General features: G+C 32.9%; 4 protein-coding genes across 6 annotated transcripts; 3 read left to right on the top strand and 1 right to left on the bottom strand.

Annotated features, from left to right (window-relative positions):
• The first annotated feature begins 389 nt into the window (after positions 1-389).
• On the top strand, positions 390-1,748 carry LOC143592078 (uncharacterized). Its single transcript, XM_077072091.1, has one exon. It carries the CDS (start codon positions 390-392, stop codon positions 1,746-1,748), a length of 1,359 nt encoding a protein of 452 aa, XP_076928206.1.
• Positions 1,749-3,914: 2,166 nt separating this feature from the next.
• Positions 3,915-7,258, top strand: LOC143591211 (uncharacterized). Of its 3 annotated transcripts, none has more exons than XM_077071495.1 (6): positions 3,963-4,104; positions 5,165-5,246; positions 5,545-5,619; positions 6,402-6,467; positions 6,589-6,745; positions 6,843-7,258. In XM_077071495.1, the coding sequence occupies exons 4-6, from the start codon at positions 6,424-6,426 to the stop codon at positions 7,113-7,115; spliced, it is 474 nt and encodes a 157-aa protein (XP_076927610.1). In that variant the 5' UTR covers positions 3,963-4,104; positions 5,165-5,246; positions 5,545-5,619; positions 6,402-6,423; the 3' UTR covers positions 7,116-7,258. The 3 variants fall into 3 exon arrangements, with proteins under 3 accessions (XP_076927605.1, XP_076927610.1, XP_076927602.1); XM_077071487.1 differs by having other exon boundaries at positions 3,992-4,104; positions 5,162-5,246; XM_077071490.1 differs by lacking the exon at positions 5,165-5,246 and having other exon boundaries at positions 3,915-4,104.
• Positions 7,259-8,318: 1,060 nt separating this feature from the next.
• On the top strand, positions 8,319-9,457 carry LOC143591200 (uncharacterized). Its single transcript, XM_077071479.1, has 5 exons — positions 8,319-8,375; positions 8,470-8,590; positions 8,716-8,886; positions 8,968-9,036; positions 9,120-9,457. Exons 1-5 carry the CDS (start codon positions 8,353-8,355, stop codon positions 9,342-9,344), a joined length of 609 nt encoding a protein of 202 aa, XP_076927594.1. The 5' UTR covers positions 8,319-8,352; the 3' UTR covers positions 9,345-9,457.
• A 6,405-nt stretch (positions 9,458-15,862) lies between these two features.
• Positions 15,863-20,070, bottom strand: LOC143592959 (proline--tRNA ligase, chloroplastic/mitochondrial-like). Its single transcript, XM_077072734.1, has 12 exons — positions 19,741-20,070; positions 19,559-19,615; positions 18,961-19,071; positions 18,730-18,816; positions 18,523-18,636; positions 18,225-18,431; positions 17,382-17,519; positions 17,099-17,260; positions 16,824-17,023; positions 16,660-16,743; positions 16,395-16,559; positions 15,863-16,088 (listed from the first exon to the last, which is right to left on the bottom strand). Exons 1-11 carry the CDS (start codon positions 20,032-20,034, stop codon positions 16,418-16,420), a joined length of 1,596 nt encoding a protein of 531 aa, XP_076928849.1. The 5' UTR covers positions 20,035-20,070; the 3' UTR covers positions 15,863-16,088; positions 16,395-16,417.
• Between the last annotated feature and the right edge of the window lie 947 nt (positions 20,071-21,017).

Below are 21,017 nucleotides of genomic sequence, written 5' to 3'. Positions count from 1 at the left end.
GGTAACGGTACTGGTAACAAAACAATCGTTTTGGTACCGGTAAAATTCAATAGGTGGGATGGTACGGGAAAAACCGTTAACCTTCATGTACTAAAAAGTCCAAACTTTGTTACCGATTCGGTACCAAAGTTTTAGTATCAAATCCTCTTCGGTACCGGTACCAATACCGACTTAACTCATCCCTACTCATAAGTATTTGTCAATTATCAATACATATACATATACATATATATATATACACACACACAATATACTAAATAAAATTTATATATGTTTACACTATTATTTCCAGATTTAACTCTTCCGGATGAAGAAATCAAAAATCTTACTTTGTGTGAGATTGAAAAATTTTGCTTCGTAATGCGAACACCCTCAAAAACTTTGAAACAATGCCTTTTCCAGATTATGAATTTGCTGCTTCATCGAATAATCCACTCATTAATGAGGAACTTGGTTATGACATAGAAGTTCAAAACTCAGAATATGATAATCTGCTTTCTTCATTAACGGAAGAACAACGTATTGTTTTCGATGAAATCATGAATGCGGTAACACGCAATAAGGGAGGTAGTTTTTTTGTTTATGGTTACGGTGGTACCGGTAAGACATTTTTGTGGAAAACTCTTGCTGCAAGTATAAGATCAAAAGGTGAAATTGTTATAAATGTTGCGTCAAGTGGTATTGCATCATTACTATTGTCTGGTGGTAGGACGACACACTCTAGGTTTCATATTCCAATTAATTTAAATGAGACTTCCTCTTGCAACATAAGGCCGTTTACAGATGAATCACATTTGTTAAAAAAGACTTCCTTGATTATATGGGATGAAGCTCCAATGACACATAAACATGCTTTTGAAGCATTAGACAGAACTTTAAGGGATATATTGGGATGTAGGAACCAGTATTTTGGTGGGAAAGTAATAGTTTTTGGAGGTGATTTTAGGCAGATTTTACATGTAGTTCAACACGGTACAAGACAAGATGTAGTAAATGCATCAATAAGTTCGTCCTATTTATGGCCAGCTATCAAGGTCCTACGCCTAACAAAAAATATGAGGTTAACAATAGGGCGCGACTCATCCAATATTGAACAAACAATGATGTTTGCTAATTGGCTTTTGGATTTAGGTGAAGGAAAAGTTGGTGGTCCCAATGATGGTGAGACCGAAATTGAAATTCCTGACGATCTACTTATCAAAGATTCATTAGATCCACTATGTGATCTTATTCAGTTTGTATACCCGGATATTCTATCAAATTACAACAACAAAGAATTTTTTGAGCAAAGAGCGGTTCTGGCACCGACGAATGAAGTGGTAGAACAAATCAACGATCGTTTGCTTGAGATGATTCCGGGATCTGAGTATCAGTATTTAAGTTCAGATAGTGTATGTCCTGACGAGTGTCTTAGTGACAATTTTGATGAAAGATTATATGCGCCTGATATATTAAACGGTCTCAACATATCGGGTTTGCCAAAGCATAAGTTGGTGTTAAAAGTTGGTGTCCCAGTCATGCTATTAAGAAATATTAATCAAAAAGATGGCTTATGTAATGGAACAAGACTACAAATTACATCTCTAGGAGAACGTATTATTAAGGCACAAATTATATCAGGAACTAACATCGGAGATATGGTAATTCTGCCTAGAATTGTGTTGACACCAACTGACAAAAAAATTCCTTTCAAATTTCAACGAAGACAATACCCCGTTTCTGTATGTTTTGGTGTTAGAGATTTGTAATTTTTTTTGTTTGCTGCCTTTTTAATTCTTCAAACGTTAGTATTGTAATCGAATTATCTATCTTATTATCTTTTTTAACATTCTCCTTTTAATAAGTTATTTTTATTCTTTTGTTATCAGCCAGTGTATAATATTAGTATTAAAGACAAATATACCCTTCACAGGAAAAAAGAGTAAACAGTCGGTTCAGGTTTGGTTTTTAGTTCAAACAAGTTATGATCAGTGGTTTTTGGGTTTAAAGTTAGTTTTGTTGAAAATGAGTTATATGAACTGAATAAGTTCGAGTCAAAATTGGGTTTTTATAAGAGTATGATCAGCGGTGGTAGGATCAGAAGGAGTTTAGGTCCAAAAGGCGTTTTAGCATGACACTTTAACATGATGGATACCTTTTACATTTCAATAATTGTTTCTAAGGTGCATTTAGCATGACATAAAAGTCAACTGATCAGACACATGATATTAGTATATTGAAAATAGCGGTGGATTCATGTGTGTGTAACACTTTAACATGATGGATACCTTTTACATTTCAATAATAGTTTTTATTTATTAAACTTAAACTGAGTGATATTTTTTAATCTCCTTTTAATAAGTTATTTTTATTGTTTTGTTATCAGCCGGTGTATAATATTAGTATTAAAGACAAATATACCCTTCACAGGAAAAAGAGTAAACAGTCGGGTCAGGTTTGGTTTTTACCTCAAACAAGTTATGATCAGTGGTTTTTGTGTTTAAAGTTAGTTTTGGTGAAAATGAGTTATATGAACCGAATGAGTTCGAGTCAAAATTGGGTTTTTATAAGAGTATGATCAGAAGTGGTAGGATCAGAAGGAATTTATGTCCAAAAGGCGTTTTAAATAGTCAAACTACTGAACTGTGTTTGACTTAAATTGTATTCCATCCATTTAAATGTTAAATTCCATGATCAAGAATGACAACTTTGACTAAGAGAAAGTCAATTGACCATATCAGCCAAGTTCTTCCTGCCACTTTTATATTGTAAAACTGACCATTGTTCCAATAAAACATATCTACCAATTTTTAAATTTTTACTATATACTATTTAATGGTGATTGTTCAGTTGCCAAATGACCTAATTGCCCTTATTGTAGAAACTTTTCTTTGACAGAAACACACGGTAACTAAGGCTATCAAATACTCATAGTTTCTATATAACTGCAAATTGAATAAAAATATTTTATAACTTATAAATCTATTTTTTTAACATTTAGTAATTATATTAGATGGCGTGATAGTCGTTTTTAAATTTAAGCCGTTTCAGTGCAAACTTTTTTAATAGTCTTTTCTTGACACTAATCTGTCTAAATGAGTTAATGTGTTGTAAACAGTTTTTAATCAAATTATAAATAGGTGATAAATTGCAAGACAATCTATATATATTAAATGAAAATATATAATACATGTATTCACAAACCAAAGACAACATACATATCCAACGATTTCAAAATAATTAGTTGATCAACTTCATTATTTTTAATAATATTATGGATCTTTGCATGCTTATGAGAAATTATATGTACTTGAGTTATGGAAGATGATTTAGCAACAATACAAATTAATTTTACCAAAAGTGTATGTTTGTGTTAACAATATAATATTTAATTCAATGTTATATGGATTTTAATAATTTGTTTTCTTTTTGTTTTGTTTTTTTTTGTTGACATGGTGTACTAATAAACTTTGTTAATCACTGCTAAAGTGTAAAACATTATAGTTACACCACAACGTTGATGATCTTTTTCTAACGACCGTTTTTCAATCTATTTTTGAAAGAGCTTCGAGCTACGTGATTTTTTAACACGCTTACATTAGGAAATAAAATTATCAACACAATTCAAATTCACATTAATTTTTTTTATTGTAAACAGAGATACAAATATGTTATAACCAATATTATTTTTTTTAAGGCAAAAGAGCTATTTGGATATCCAACTTTATCAAACCAAACGAATTATTGGTGACGGTTAATAGACTTGGATATACGAAACCCGGATACGGATTTCATTTTTGTGATATTTCATTTAGTTAAATGATAAATTTAATATATTTTAGATTTTAATTTATAATTTATATACTCATAACATCTAGAAACTATCCAATTCAAATCAATTCATCAGATGTTGATTCCAAACACCGTATCCACAACGCCATTCAATCTAAACCCCTACCTTCTACCATCCATTCACACTAACTCTACCTTCCCCTGTTCAAACAACGTCACCACCACAAACCGCCGTCCGCCTCTGCACTGTCCGTCACCATCACCACTCACAACCTTCTACGATATCCGTCCTCCGGCGCCCCTGTCCTTTTCCGCCTGCACCAAATCATCACGGTATGTTATATTGTATTATAGATTGATAAATTTGTTAGATTGGAAAATATATTATGTTTAGGTTGTTGGATTGAATTTTGGTGATTGTAATTTTAATGTTACAAACAGGTTGTTTCTTTGTTTTTTTTCCCAATTTTTTTTTGGATATCCGACTTACTATCCGATCGGCTATCTGAATTCAGATTCGGATATTGAAATATTGCCTTATATGATAGCTAAAAATAATTACTTTATATGATAGGGAAATTTTTTTTGATTCCAAAGGCAAACACCCTAAAAATTTAGAAACCATGTCTTCTATTGATTATGAAGTACGTAACCAAAGTGTTTGATCAGCCCTAGGTCAAGCCTCAAACTGATTGTTTCTCTAACACCTATGGCCAAAATATACTCTTTTCTTGCCAATTGTATTTTGGCCATTAGGGGACAACACCTTTAATTCCAGTTATCATTTGATATTTAATATATTTTTTACAGATTACTGGAGTTTTTTTTTTTGCAATGTATATGGCCTTTTGGGAATGGTATGCATGATCCGTATTTTTGCCGGTTTTTAAAAATTAGTTTGTTATTGTAAACTCAAATGACATCTGGGCTGCAGTTAGTAGAAACTGAAGAAAATGTTAGCTTTTATTAATCAATTATTATGATGTTTCTAAGGTGCATTTAGCATGACATAAAAGTCAACTGATCAGAACCATGATATTAGTATATTGAAAATAGATCTGCAGACACCAATGTCTGCAAATTCATGTGTGTTTAACACTTTAACATGATGGAAACCTTTTACATTTCAATAATTGTTTTTATTTAGTAAACTTAAATTGAGTTAATTTGATTTGTAATTTTAACATCAATCCTTTAGATGACTGTAAGTATGTTAATTGGGCATCTACAGACTTAAGTTATCAAATTCCTCTTCTCAGAAACAATTATACGAATTGACCAACCACTTTCTTCATCTAATACAAACCAGAGTTCTATTATTAGCATTTGGCCTTTTTATTGATATTAATCAGATTACTTATAAACTAATAATCACTGTATGGCCAGGAAGAAGACAGCAGCAAGATGAAACATACTGCAAGTTGGGATGTCTTAACCAGAATGCTTGGTGGAGGAGATGGGAAATCTTAAAATAGGTACGTAAGTTTCGAAAAAGTTGTTTTTTTTAACAAGGTTTGTTGCAATTTCTGAATTGTAGTCCTAACAAGGATCTTACACTTAAAAAATCTATTTTCGTACCTTTATCTTTTTTTGATCAATGACCATATAACAATTTAAAGTTTGCTACTCATTTTTTTAATATTTCCGATACGTTAAAAATTTTATTCACATAAGCGGTTGTAAAAAATATTGTATGCAATCTATCTATTCAATCGTTTGGGTTTAATTTCGCTTTTGTTATTAACTTTATTTATTCATTTTTTTTGTCTTAAGCCATGTCAAAGGAGGGAATAAATTATGTCTTTTTTCTCATATATGAAGCTACCTTGCCTATGGAACCTACTTCAGGTATCATATTAATTCTTTCATAACAGTTACTACAATTACTTTAATCACATATTTGTATTTATTAAATGTTATTCAATTTCATTTTTATTATTTTAACCTTATATGATTATAAAAAAATAATGAAATATATTGTTTTAAATGTTCAAACGGTTTTTGTTTATATTATTGATCATTGAAATACAATTTACACAATGATAAATTTTAATATTATTATTATTATTATATCAATTACAGTATAGTAATAATAAAGAATGAAATAATAAATTCTACAATATGTTATAATCTTACTTTTGAAAAGGTTGCGTAAAGGTTTTAAAAACTTATTTTGTACTAAAAAATATATTATAACTTTTAAAATAAAAGTAGTATAACAGTACAATCTGGAATATGATTAGATTTTTTAAAAAACACTTTTAAACAGAAAATCATCTTAATTTATATTTAAAATTCTTTTTTAAATATATTCACTGAAATACTATAATTGTTATTTATTTAACAAACTAATAACATAATAAACGAATTCTAAAATTTTTACCTAATCCATATAATTTCAAAATTCGAAATTTAAAAATACATATTATCTTTAATTACCATTTTATTTTTATTTCAAAATTTTCAAAGTTTGTTAATACTAATAACAACATACTAACGAATTTTAAACTTTTTAAATTTTAACCTAATCCATATAATTTCAAATTTCAAAATTTAAAACTACATATTATCTTCAATTACTATATTTTTAAAAAATTTTCAACTAACCTATATATCAACATTCTCAGCAGAACTTACCATCAAAACATCATTATGTCTTCTTCTTCAAAAGTTGTTACTTCATCCCAAGATAACAGGTCAGTTTTTTGTCAATTTAATCTTTAATCATTTCTTTCATATTTATATTATTTAAATAACATTTTGTTATTCATCATAATTATCAATTTTTGAATTATATTATAAATCTATTCTTTCCAGCGTGCTGGGTGACAACAAAATAACTTATTTGAGTGAACTTAACAATTCAAAAGAATATTCAACTATTAAAGTGAGAATCATTAGGCTTTGGGAAAACAGAAACCCCAAGCCCCCACATGACTTATGGACCATGGAAATGGTATTAGTTGATGAGAAGGTACTTTACACATCTTATTGTTCACTTAATATTATGTTATATTATAATTAAGAATGTTTGTTTTTACTAACTTATAATTATTTCTCTGATTTTTTAGGGTAATAAAATGAGGGCTAGCATGCTTACAAAAATCTTCTTGAAGTTCGGGACCAAAGTTAAACTTAACGAAACTTTGTTGATTACAAATACGGTCCTTGCAGACCTTAAGCTTAACCAAAGGATACTTGGCCGCCCACATAAAATAAGTTTTAGTTTATCTACTCAAATGGTTTTGGTCGATGATTTTATTGGAGAGCCGTTTGCATTCTCTTTCGAAAGCTTTGCGGATGTGAATGCAAACAAATTTGATCAACATCAGATAGTAGGCTAGTAACTATTTTTTTAATTAAAGTGAACTCAAATTGTTATTTAATTCCATACAAATACTTGTGATTATTAATTTTTTTCTATATAGATATTATAGGTTGCGTTACTCACTGGACGCCCATTGCTTCTTTTGGAAATAAAGGTCCTAATGACGTAAAAATGACTTTAATGGTTAAAGACGATTTGTGAGTATCCGTATTACATTTTTATTTATATTTTTATTTTCATTTTTATTTTCCTATGATAATCATATTTAATTTATAACTTCTACAGTAATCGGGCAATTAAGGTGACTCTTTTTGGTGATTATGCAAAACAAATGGACACATATATCACTCAATACCCTCATGCTTACAATGTTGTTATCGTATTGCAGTTGGGCAAGTTCATTTATTTTAAGAGTGAGTTTATATAACATTTAATTTTAAAAATATTATTATAATTTTAATTCATTTTTAAAATTTGTTATATTTAGATGAACCTGGGGTCTCCAACAACTACTATGTGTCTAAGCTTTTTATCGATGAAGACATTCCTGCTATTAATGTTTTTAAAAAAATGTAATATCACCAATTTTTTTTTTAATTTTTTTGTTTTTCTGCCACTACTATCTTTTTTTACTTATTTCTAATTTTTAATTTTTAATCAGGCCGTTTCCTAACCAGGGTCCAACGGGTTGTGCATAGCATTGTGTCGACTCCAAAGGGGCAGGGGTATGTCTTTAGCAGGTTAGGGTTTGCAATTCAGAAAGGGGTGGCGGCGCAGCTTGTTGCCCGCCTACCTGCTATGTTGATGTAATATCTATGTTTCTATATAATGAAAGAAGTCATCCAAATTTCAAAAAAAAAAAAAATCAGGATTGAACAAGGAAGTGCGCTTTCTTCGTCAAGTCGACGTTCAATTTCATCATCCTCCGTTTGAACGGTGAATGAGGATTTCCTACAACGAACACCATTTAATTTAATAGCAGAGATAGAGCTTGATAAGGTTTGTTATTATTTCCATTTCTTTTATCCAAAGATACAAACGCACACACATTTTTATATAAATTATTTAAATTTTTTATAATACTTTTTAAACAGATAAAATCAGTTGTTATCCTTGCCACCATTGTGCACATTCCACCAGTTCAGGAGTGGCATAATTTTGGTTGCCGGAGATGTTCAAAATCATTGACTAACAAAGAAACTCCGTCTGACACTGACGATCTGTACGAGTGTCCGAATGAGGGATGTAAAGGAATGGACTTATTGCCGGTTTCCAAGTATTTTTCATATACTATTCAATTTTTTAATTTAAATTTTTTTTGTTATACTTTTGTGTTAGTTATCTTATAATTTATCTTATAATTTATAAAGATTTAGGATCCATATTCGTGTTCAAGACACTAGCGGTACTGTTTCATTAACATTATGGGATAGGAATGCTTATAAAATATTAAATGTAACCGCAGAAAAATTAGTGGAGGAAAACAACGGTGTAAGTATATACTTATTAACATCTTCTTAATTATTAATCAAATGTCTATTATTATTATTGTTATTGTTATTATTATTATTATTATTATTTTATTAACATCAACTTTTTTATTATTAATTTTGCAGGGATTTGATGTACCAAGTATCTTTAACACTTTACTTCAAAAAAAATATGCTTTTAAAATTGACGTGAAGGAATACAATATTGTGAAAAATGCAATGAATTTCAATATTGCAAAGTTTTCTGAAGATCCAGTCATTCTGAACTCTTTGGAAAAAAAATTTATCAATGACAAGGTATTCAGTTTATTTTTATAAACTCAGCACGATTATGTTTTTAAATTTATAGTTTTACTTTTTTTTAATATATTTATGCAGCCAGAGATTTCTGAACAAAATCAGCTTAGCAGCGGAGATTGTCAATCTGAAGACACGGTCAATAACAAGGTAAATATTTTTAACCTATTAAATATCTTCATATCTAACATATGCACCAATCATAACATCTTTCTTATCAAATTCTTTTCAAGGAAATTATATCATTTACCGGTGAGAATAGCATAACTCCAATTTCAAATGATGACAAAAACAGTCCGAATTCTCCACCATCCAATTTAAAGAGAAAACTTGGAGATATCTATGACGTTGACGATCCTCCTGTTGCAAATTCAAGTACCAAATCCAACGAAAAACAGGTTTTGTGTGACAATTCTGGAGATAACAAGAATCTATTGATTTCAAAAAAGGAAAAATAGATATGCTGTCGTCACTTTTAAAACAATATTTGTGTTTCTTTTGTTTTTGAGGTTGCCGGTCATGATTTTCCGGTAAATACATTTATGTTTGTGGATTTTTTTTGCATGTTTGGTTGCTTTGACATTTAAGACTATTTTAATGGTTTAATGCTTTGACATTGGGTTCATTTACGTTTAGATTTTAACTTATTATCATTATTATTATGTTAGATTTGTTGGTTTGACAATTAATTGGTTATAATTAACATTTTAAATTAATGGTTTCTACTTTCAATATTTAAATTTTTAATATGCTTTTCAAAGGTTTCTGCTAAGTTTGGTTAATATGTTTTATAAATTTTTTTTTAATCAAACCCGTGTGTGACACGGGTTTTAACTTAGTTCATTAATAACAGACTTATTTTCGTTACATGGTTTTTTCCTTTTTATAATGTTTTTCGATATTATATTAGCCGCGTGTTATAGATATTGAATAATTAATTAAATATCTTTTTTAGTAATCCTTTTGGATTTTATATAAACCGCGTGTGCTATAGTTTTTGAATAACTAGCATCTTTTTTCAATAATTCATATTATACTTTCATATATTTGCCACGCAATTTTTATTATTCTATAATTATGATTTTTTAGTCGATGCATTATCAAATTTATTAAATGAGAGATTGTTTACATTTTTATTTTATGCATGTTATACCTACATGTATTATATTTGTGAGGATGAAACTGCGTTTGATCGTTTACGTAAAGTAACAAGTAAAAGAATATATTTTCTAACCATGGTACACATGTTCAATGCAACGTATAAAACCATAACATGTGTTTACAGTAGTTGTATGAAACTACATTATAAGCTAAAACATATTTTTCACCAAGTTAACCATTGTTTGAGACGATTTGCGTGCTCACCTTGTCCTTGATTCTCATGCTTGCTAGTTACAACAACTTAAATGTAGGGGAGGCTCGGAGGGTGTGTGAGCCGCACCATCGGCCGGGGCACATAAGTTTCGGGGGCACAATTTTTTTTATATGTTTTTTTGTGTTAAAAATAAGTTTTTTGAAATGGTTTATGAGATAATTACAAGCTAAGAATGGTTTCTTCCTATAATAAATCGGTCGATAAAAGTTTAATCCATGTACGCTGACGAATAAATTTTTTTTGTTAAGGCATACGGGCCCTTTTTTTTTGCTCGGCCGAGATATTTAAATTCTCAAAGACGGCACTGCTTAAATGCCCCGCAATAAGATATCACACCACCCTTCTTAAATCCGATTTAGAACCTATACGAGTCCTTTACACTACAAAAACAAGGGTACGCTACATTGTGTCACATTTCTGCGATCAACTCACACAACATTATTGCTCCAGTTGACACTTTTACTCTTGTCTCTTTGTACTAATTTAATTACATGAAATATTAACTCCACAATTCAAAGTTCAAAGGTATATAAAGGCTATGTGGAGTGGAGGGGCTACAATTGGGGGCGAATTGTGACACGTGACGCCCAGTTAGCATGGAGTGGAAATTTGTTTTTGGGGTGTAATGGTGTAGGGGCTACAAGTTGGACCCACAGTGTTTTTTTTATTATTTTCTTTATAATTAAACTAAATAAAAACCAATTTATTTAAATAATTAAATAAAAATACATTAAAATTAAAAAGAAATACAAAAAAAACATAACTAAAAAAAATACATAACTAAAAATATTAAAAAACATAACTAAATAAAAAAGTTAAAAAAAACATAACTAAAAAAAAGAAACTAATATCCGTAATATTCGCGCATTTTTTCACGTCGTCGTTGAAACAATAATGCGGCTTCCTCGTGAAACCCCTCCACTTTGAGGGAGGGATTCGTAGTCGTCTTTCATTTGTTTTAATTCCAAAGCCTGGTTCAGCTTTTCTTGTTGTTTGTTGGATGCTCTAAGGTCGGCTCCTATTACGGTGGGATTTGTTTCCAAACGACCGACCAACTCGTTTATTTCAACGGGCTTCGTATTGAATCGTGTTGACGACGAACCTTCCCCCTTATTTTTTCGTCGTCGGCTATATCAACATCATCGGCTAAATTGACTGTGTCGTCCAGGAAGAAGCTACGAGCATCGGAGGGTGTGTTTGGTGTGCTCGGATTTATCGACGACGATGTCTTCGACCTTTTTGAAGGCCGGAATGAGTCGGCTCGTCGGGCGGCCGGAACGGTTGGTACCCCCTTCCATTTCGAGCAACCACGTAGCTTTTCCCAACAACTCAAATACTTGAACGGTTTCCCGGGCCGCTCAACAGTGTGACCCTGAGCTCGAAAGTCGCTCAAGGCTTGACCTATAATGTCGACATCGTTATGCCCGCTACGCCAGCCGAACCCCTGCAACCGGTTAATTATCCCGGCAAATTTTTGACAATCGGCGTTAAGCCCCTTCCAGTGGGCTTGAACCGCTTCTTTTCCCCGGTAGTCTTCGGGTTTACCGGTTATCGCGAGCCAAGCTTCAAATACTTTCTTCCAAAACACACCGGTGGCTTGAAAGTTAGCTACAAATTAAAATTAATTGTCACAATTAGTATACATTTTAATAAACACTAAATACATTTTTAATAAATACTTAATATTAAAAAACTTATCAACGTCGGGATCCTCCGAAATGACTATCCAAGCTCTTGTGAGGGCCACCTCCTCCTCGCTCCAATGCTTGTACGGATCACGTTGCGCCATCGGCTCCCCCCGGTTGTTTCTTTTTGTGTTTACGGGTCGCATTTTTGTTTGAACTGGGGCCCGTGACGTTTGCGTCACCGGCTCCGACTCCGGTGTTGTAGACCCGAACGCCGGCATTGTGTGTTTGCGGGTTGAGATAGTTGGCGTACATGTTTAGGTTCGATTGGTTCCATTGTAAGTTCGGTTGGTTCGGTTGGCTCCATTGTAAGTTCGGTTGGCTCGATTGCGAACCATACGTTCGACCGAAACCAGGGAATTGGTAGTTCGGTTGGTTCGGTTGGCTCGATTGCGAACCATACGCTTGACCGAAACCAGGGAATTGGTAGTTCGGTTGGTTCGGGTTGTTTCTAGGATTCATTTTGTTTATTTTTTGTATGAATTTGGGTATGATTTGTGTATAAAATGGATATAAATTGGAGAAGAAAGGTGTATATTTATATATATATATATATATATATATATATATATATATATTGTTTAAATTTTTTTTTTAAATTTGACCGTTGTCAAACGGTCATTTTAATATAATAATATTATTTTTCTTCTCCACCGGGTAGGGGTGTACACGGACCGGACCGAACCGGACGAGACCATGTCCGTGTCCGTCCGTTAAGCTTTTGACGGACAAACGGACGGTTCACGAACACTCTACCGAACGAAAATTCATGTCCGTGTCCGTCCATTAAGAAATTGAGTTTGTCCGTGTCCGTCCATGTCCGTCCGTTAATATTTTAAACGGACGTTAACGGACACTAATGGGCAAACGGACACTAATGGACATTAATGGACAAACAAACATGTGAACATTAATGGACAACAAACACTAATGGACAAATATAAACGGTTACATATTAACACCAAACATAAATCTAAACAACTTCACATACAAATTAGGAATTACACCATATAACATCCAAATATACTTAACACGTAATATATTAACATAAAGTGGATCACTGTAATATAAGAGATATCAAACATGTGTAATAATATAAAAGTGTTATTAATAACACTAGAAATTCCACAGTTAAATTACAATACTGGATAGATATAAACATTAACAACACCTGACGGACATTACCGGACGTAATCGGACGAACGTTACCGGACGTTCACGAACTCTATTGAACGGACTTGTCCCTTGTCCGTGTTCGTCCGTTAAGCTTACCGAACGAAATTTATGTCCGGTTCGTTTATTAAACGGACGAACATAAACGAACTTCTTGCCAAACGGACGCTGGACGTCCGTCGGACATCTGGTTCGCTTACAGCCCTACCACTGGGCGACAAATAAACCCCGCCCCGCCCCTTTTCGCCAAATTATCGCCGGGGGGGGGGGCGGTGTTCTAGCCCCTCATCGCCCAAAATCGCCCTCCAACGTCGCCCACTACACTTAGCCTAACATCTTATTTGTTTCAATAGTTCCAGGTATTAAATTTTTTATGTTACAAGGTGTAATATTATATAACAATGTTTTTGTAAGATAATTGGTATGATAAAAAAAGTTGATAAATATAGTGTTTGTTGTGGCTTAAATTGCAGTTTGATAGGTTTCTGAAATTGCGGTCTGGAATGATTTTTTTGCTGAATTTTTGGAGCTGAAGAGAGAGAGAGACAATTTAGCTTCCTTGAACCGCTCCTTCTAGAAGCTTTTTAGGAGGTTTGAAGGGCTGAGATTTAATCATGTGGACTTTGAATGGTCAAGATGAAGCTAAAAGTTAGTTTTTAATAGAGGGAACAATATATTATATAATGCGTTATATGTAGACAGTTTGGGTGGTTGAACCGGGTCATAGACTATGCTCATACAAGGTTGCCAGCCTATCTTTACAAGATTATGTTTGTAGTCAACAATATCTGATTTACTCGCGAATTATCACAAGGTTTCTCCCACTCACCCATTAGAGTTTTTAAGTCCCATTGTGTCCTTAAACCTTTACCTTAGGAAACAACATTTTGCTCAACTTCTTTCCCATTACCCTGAAGATTCTCTTGATTTGACAAACCATTCGTGTCTTTGTATAACCAAAATACTTATAAATAAATAAAAATAGATATAAGAAAATTAAAAGTCAAAACTCATCAATAACGTTTTACATGTCAATGTAAGCTATTATAAAAGATGATAATTTTAAGACATCTATTCATAAATTATATAGAATACTCATACGTCTCAATACTGTTATTGGCAAATGTGAAATGGTATTAAGTTTATTTTTACTCATATTTTTTTTGACAAAACTTTATAAAAGTTATCCAACTTTATATGCGATGTTATTTAATTTCATGTCACAAATAACCCGTTTGCAATTAAAGAGATACAGCGGGGATAAAATGAGAAGAAGAGTGTGGAAATAGGTATGGTAAGAGATCAGCCATGCTCAAGGCCACATGTAACCTATCTTTTGCAAACGGTTAGAAATACGTCTTATGTTATTGTTAAATCATCTAAATTTTACTTGTTAAAAGACATGAATTTAATATATACTAGCCGCGTGCCCGCGCGATGCAGCGGGTTGCACGCAAACATGACATCGGATGCGTAACCGTTGTTATTGTTTTTGTACGTGCGTGACTTAACAATAGGACGCGAGTAACCCGACGATAGTATGCTCGTATTGCGGCATTGGATTCTTAACTGGTGTTAGTAAGCACGTCACAACGACTGTGCACGCTCAGTCAGGTGTTGGTGCGCACACAACGCTACATTGAACTCGTCTTAACCGGCAACCCGTTTCGCTTGACAATGTTCTAACCGAAATTCGTTATGACTTGACCCCTTTAAACCCAAACCCGACCCAAACCAAATTAACCTTTTTGTATCGACTTATTCCAACCTTAACCTTTTAAAACCATGACCTGAACGGCCGAAACCGCCTGATTCGTTTGTCGGTATTTAATGGTAATCATGTAACACGTTAAGTTTTTAAAATGAAAAAAGTATAGTAATACCCTACTCAAATTAAAGAGAATAAAATATTCGTTTTTATGGTATAGTGTTTTTAAAAAAATATTAGCGTGTGAAAAAGTTATAAACGTTTAAACGTCGTCGGGGTAGTTGATTTAAAATAAGAGGTATATATGAAACAATTATATAAATTAACAAAATGTGATTAAAGTTAAAGGACCAAACTCGTAATTATTTTTTAATAAATTAAAAACAAACCGTTATGCTAAAAGACAAAATTGTCAAAATACAAAATTGCCCTTAAAATGTCTTAATCTTATGCATTATATTTGTACTAAAAGCAACAAGTTTGGTACCTCTTAAAAATTAAGATGTTCCTCACTTATGCTTTATATATAGTGTAAATATAAATATAGATATAGATTTTGACCCTTTCTAAATCCTTTAATTTAATCCATTTGACTTAAAAGTTTACTTATATAACTAAATCAACGTCTTATTAGATAAATTCTCGTATTTTAGTTATTTGTATAAGCAGATGGAATTTAAAGCTGCCCAGCTTGCTAAGACCAACCAAAACCTTAAATAACCAGTTAAGAATAGATTTGGTTCCAACACAATATAAACCGGACACAAACTTCTAGTCTGGTTACTCACTATAGCAAACGACAGCCCGTCATGAAACAAAATAACATATCCAGTTTTGAGTCAACCCGAAAACATAACCTTTTCAAAACAAGAGCCGAGAACCAAGCTGTTCACAACAGGCCCTGGTTTGATCCATACCGGCTTGCAGTTGGCATAAATTAGCAATGAAACAAAAGGCTTAATACAAGTAAAGATAGCTAATGTATTAAAAGGCTTCACCAGATTTGTTTTTTTACTAGTTTATAAGATTTTACTAGAATAACACATGAATACAGAAAATATAAAATTTAAAACACATGATACGTTGATTATTGTCAAAAATTAATGAGTGCATACGAAAGAAGCATGCCTTTGTTAGCTATAGAGCAAATTATTCCTCCACCTGTGTTGCTTTGATTCCACACCACCTCGAACATACTTTCCTTTCCAATCTCTTTACGTGTTTCTTTCTTCATTTTGCTAATATACTACCGCTGACTTGGCTGCATAAAACATCTTTTACCATTACACCCTCCATAATAGTTAAACATGCTGTGGACCTCTTGGTTAGAATTGTAATTCCAAAATAAATGACATGAAAGAAGGCTGAAACAGGTATAAATCCAAATCCAAGTCAACTTAATGTCGCCGCGTGCCAAGTAGAAAAATGCCCTTGTATAATTGTATGCACTATTATTATTATTTTGTCCGAATAACATAATACCACAATGTTACCATACGATGTTGAGATTTGAGAATGTCTCCTTTTTAAAAAAAATAAATAAAGAGTTTAAGAATAGAATGAATACCTCATTCTGAATAGGGCGGGTGATCAGTAAGATTTAGCAAATATTGCAACTTCCTCAGCTGGACTACCAGTCATCAGGCACGTTTTTGGCCCTTGACGTTGATCGAAAGGAAAACACCTAATTGTTGCCCCAGTTTCTTCTTTGACCTTCAATTCATCTTCATCACTTAAAAAGTCAACAGAAAGAGGTCAGATGTAGAAAGAATACATAAATAACTACATTCACAAAGCTAAAAAATGTATGATATAAAGCAAACATAACATACCTTCCAACCCATGGACCCCTGGCCCATTTTCCCTGTGATATCACCTCTTTGAGTTCATCATATGAGCTCACATCCACAATATTGCTGAAGTAAGATCAACACTCATTAGCCTTAATACTCTGTTTCTTAATATATATTTAAGTAAATTACTATATTGCCCATACCTATCTCTAAAAGCTATAGCTTTGTCCAAAAGGGATGATTGGATTTCATCCAGCTTTTCTTTAACATAGGGTACAAGAACCGAAGATTCCATAGATATTCCAAAAACCTTCCCTGGTTTTCCAGGAATATCTCTTCTAGATATCACCACACTCTTGCTTGAAACATCACGTGGACCGATTTCAATTCTTAGTGGCACGCCCTGCACAAGATAACAAACGTTATTAAAAATAACTTACAAAATAATATTTACTTAATATTCTATTTTATATCTGACCTTCATTTCCCAGAAATTAAATTTCCATCCAGGTGTTCTTTGATCAGAATCATCTAGCTTTACTTTAATCCCAGCAGTATGAAGAACATCTTTGACCGACAATGCAGCGTCAAGAACTTCATCTTTCTCATTAGCTTTCTTCCAAATTGGTACAATCACCACCTTAGAATCATGAAGCAAACTTGTCATGAAGATAAAATGATAATAAAAGTGCACGGAAAGTGTAACAATTCTGAAAGTATTTAATATTGTATATTACAACATGTATACTAAAGAATAACACCTGTATAGAAGCCAGTCTTGGTGGAAGCATTAATCCAGCATCATCACCATGGGTCATGATGATACCACCAACAAATCGAGTACTTATAGCCCATGACGTTTGCCATACATGCTGCCTTTGACCATTTTCATCAGCAAACTGTAATAATGCAAAAACAATTTGGTTCTTAATAAGATTTTGGATTCAAAAGAAATCTATTCGCAAGCTAAATCCAGTACGCCTGTAAACGAACCGAATGCTCAATGAACTGTCCGTGAACCGTAGACAGAAAGTTCATTACTTCATTTATTTAATTAACACAAACATCATTTGTTCATTAAGTTAAACGAGCAAACATGAACACATGACTTGTTCAATCATTTAAATCTGTTTATGTTAGTTCATTTACAAACATTTACATATTTGTTTAAAATTTTCAGGTCCATTACAACTTAGTCTGGTTTTATGAAATTAAAATATCACCCATTACAATTTAGTCTAGATGTATTAATTTTTTAGGCCTAACAGTTTCATGTTCATGTTTACTTTAATTGGTTTTCGCTCGATTATGTTCATTTATGTCTGTCTTAGTTCATCCCTGTTCAGTTACGTTCGTTCGATTACATTCGTGAACAGTTTATTTTCTTAACAAACATATATGAACAGGAAAACTCTGTTCGTTTAATCGTCCATGCTCGATCGTTTTTCCGGTTAAAGTTAAACAAACGAATACGAACATGTCTCGTTCGTGTTCATTCGGTTTGTTTACAATCCTAAATCCAGTCAACAGCAACTAAAATTTTTGACCGTAAGTACTAATATTCTTCCTTTCTACTCTTAACATGAATTAAATTAGAAAAAAACCTGTGTTCCAAAAGCACGGGAAAAATTTTGCCCTAAATTGTGACTGGTTCCAGCCTGCAAGGCCTTACGGTCACCCATCATAGCTTCAATTGTATAAGTTCTATCTGCTCCAGCAAACGTCTCGACCCTTGATTTCCGACCCGGAATAACAGGTATTGCAGCTTGCTCATAAGCAAACTTTGTATAAACATCAATCATTTGCATCGCCTGCAATTTGAGAATTACAAACCTGTAAAAAAGACTAAAGAGAAAAAAAAGGTAGTGTCTTTTATACACAAAAGATATACAAAATACAAACCTCTCTTTCAGCTTCCTCTGGTGTAGCATGTGCAGTATGCCCTTCTTGCCATAGAAACTCAAGAGTCCTAATAAACGGCTTTGTGCGCATCTCCCATCGCGTGACATTCGCCCACTATTAATAAGAATCATTTTAATAAAAAAAGTACAAAGTGCTACAAATATAAACATGACAATGAGTAATAAAAGAATTAAACTAGATGTGAACCTGGTTGATCATAAGAGGAAGATCACGATAACTTTGAATCCACTGAGTAAACATGTGGTTAACAATGGTTTCACTAGTAGGTCGAACCTGCAAGAGCCTCACGAATTGCAAGAATCAAAGTCACACTCAGGTCTTAATTATCAAACTTAAAATCAACATTCCTAAAACTTCATTTCTATCTAATGATACATAAATTACAAAACAATCAAATAAGAGTAACTAAATCAGTACCACAAGTTTTTCTTCAAGTTCTTTCCCACCTCCAACTGTCACAAGAGCTAATTCTGGACTAAAACCCTCTACATGACTTGCTTCTTTCTCTATAAACGAATAAGGTATAAACTGCAGCCAATCACAATAGCTTAATCAGAATTAATAAACAAGTAAACTCCCTTATTAGTTCAGTTACAATTAGGGCTGTAAATGAACTGAAAGTTCCGCAAACAGTTTATGAACTGTTCGGAAGGAAGCTCGTTTTGTTCGTCCGTGTTTGCTCAATTGCGTTCGTGAACGTTCGATAATGTGCTCGTTTACATCCATATATGTTAGTTAATTTTTTATTTTTTTTTGTTTACGTCTGTTCATTAAAGGTTTTTAATGACTTTTCTAATCTTATCATATATAAGTATTATGTGATAAATTTATATGTACATTAACATATGAATATAAATGCTAAAAGAAAAAAACAACGCAAACTTGGTAGCCAGAGCGAACAGTTCATTTCTGTTTGTTCGTTAGTGTTTGTGAACTGCTGTTCGTTTCAACAAGGCGTTGTTCGGTTTGTTTACATCCGAAGTTACAACTAATAATCAATAGAGTTAATACATACCTGTGGAAAATACATGTTACTATGACCTGTCTCTTTGAATTTAATATTCAAATAATCCTGCAAAATCACAGATTGACTACGTTATAGATAGGTTTCAGCTTCACTCTATGTTCATTTTCTCAATATGACTAAATTGACTGCAATTAACTACTAACAAACACCTACAGAATAATAATTACTACCTGAATAGCTTCCCAAATGGCATAACCGTAAGGTCGAATAACCATAGTACCACGAACCGGACCGTAATCAGCGAGCTCAGCCATGGAAATGACATCGAGGTACCACGCATTGAAGTCCTGGGAACGAGGCGTGATGCCTTGCTCTTGAACAGCCGGAGCAACCTCAACCTTGGCGGTAGAACTGAGCTTCCGTACATTGAGGAGGTTGTTGCTGCGGCCACGGGGAAACAAGGATGAGCGGGCTGATGAGACGGCGAATATGGAAGTCAGACATGGAAGCCGCAGAGCCCCCATTTGTGTGCACAAATTATCACTACGGATGAGGGTTTGACTGTTTTGTCTTTCTAGGGGATGAGCAAAATCTATGTTTTGGAGTGTAAAACGAGACGAGCCACTCGCGAGTTACTCGAACTAGAATTGATAACATGTTCAAAATGATACACGTTTTTTTGAGCTTGAGCTTCGAGGGCCTTGTCTATTTTTTTAATTTTAACTTTCTTGGACTTCTATGTATTTAACTTCATGCAGCATAGATGAGCTCGAGCCGCGTTTTGTATCTTTTAAGGTTCTACAGGGGCTCAAGCTAAGTTTAGGATCGTTTAAGGTTTCTCTTAAAATATGAAAAAGTAATTAAACACGCGTGTAATTAGTTAATAAATAACAAGTCGAGCCCGAGTTTTAAAAACAACTCATGAGTTGAATTCGAGCTTTAGAAAAAGAGCTTGAAATGAGCTGAGCTTAAGCTTCATAAGTCAAAACTAACCGAACTCAAGATCGTTTACACCCCTGTCTAGATTCGGCTCAAGTAACCGACCTGACACAACCAACAAACCAGTAGTTAGTGCAGACCTCGGTCTATCAGAATAATTGTATTTGTAGATAAAATATTATGTCATTCAAATTACAAGTTCTAACCATAATATTTGGTGTGATTTATTTTACTCTCATTTGGGTAAGTTGTTCTTGTGTTTTAGAAATCTAAATTATTTTTGTGGTTGTTTTGTTTGATCAATTACGAGTCAGAGATTGTTAAGAACAAATTGGTTTAACACGGTTTTGAGATTGTTATGTTCGATTAATAACATCTTCGAGGCTGTTTACAACTTTCAATGTTTCGTTTTGAGTGTTGTTGTACAGTATACAAAATGCCTAATGAATCTTTTAGTTGGGCCGCCATTTATGTTTCTTTTATTCAAATGGGCTGAAACCCAATATTTACATGCAGTAAAATCAGATTCATGATTCATGAATATTGAATAATGAATTTAGATTTGCGA

Source organism: Bidens hawaiensis, unplaced genomic scaffold, assembly GCF_021521415.1.
Source record: "Bidens hawaiensis isolate Kalapana, Puna unplaced genomic scaffold, B.hawaiensis_p1.1 tig00001685_1, whole genome shotgun sequence".
Classification (NCBI taxonomy): domain Eukaryota; kingdom Viridiplantae; phylum Streptophyta; class Magnoliopsida; order Asterales; family Asteraceae; genus Bidens; species Bidens hawaiensis.
This window is presented reverse-complemented; position numbering and strand designations above follow the sequence as displayed.

Excerpts from the sequence above, each read along its gene's own strand:
- LOC143592078 (XM_077072091.1), top strand. The coding sequence starts at position 390 with ATGCCTTTTCCAGATTATGAATTTGCTGCTTCATCGAATAATCCACTC.
- LOC143591200 (XM_077071479.1), top strand. The coding sequence starts at position 8,353 with ATGGACTTATTGCCGGTTTCCAA. Across the intron at positions 8,591-8,715 it reads TAGTGGAGGAAAACAACGGT|GGATTTGATGTACCAAGTAT; the intron begins GTAAGTATATAC and ends TTAATTTTGCAG. Across the intron at positions 8,887-8,967 it reads AAAAATTTATCAATGACAAG|CCAGAGATTTCTGAACAAAA; the intron begins GTATTCAGTTTA and ends ATATTTATGCAG.
- LOC143591211 (XM_077071490.1), top strand. The coding sequence starts at position 6,424 with ATGTCTTCTTCTTCAAAAGTTGTTACTTCATCCCAAGATAACAG. Across the intron at positions 6,468-6,588 it reads ACTTCATCCCAAGATAACAG|CGTGCTGGGTGACAACAAAA; the intron begins GTCAGTTTTTTG and ends TATTCTTTCCAG. Across the intron at positions 6,746-6,842 it reads TGGTATTAGTTGATGAGAAG|GGTAATAAAATGAGGGCTAG; the intron begins GTACTTTACACA and ends CTGATTTTTTAG.
- LOC143592959 (XM_077072734.1), bottom strand. The coding sequence starts at position 20,034 with ATGGGGGCTCTGCGGCTTCCATGTCTGACTTCCATATTCGCCGTCTCA. Across the intron at positions 17,261-17,381 it reads CAAGACTGGCTTCTATACAG|GTGGTGATTGTACCAATTTG; the intron begins GTGTTATTCTTT and ends CATGATTCTAAG. Across the intron at positions 17,024-17,098 it reads TTAATTTCTGGGAAATGAAG|GGCGTGCCACTAAGAATTGA; the intron begins GTCAGATATAAA and ends TATCTTGTGCAG.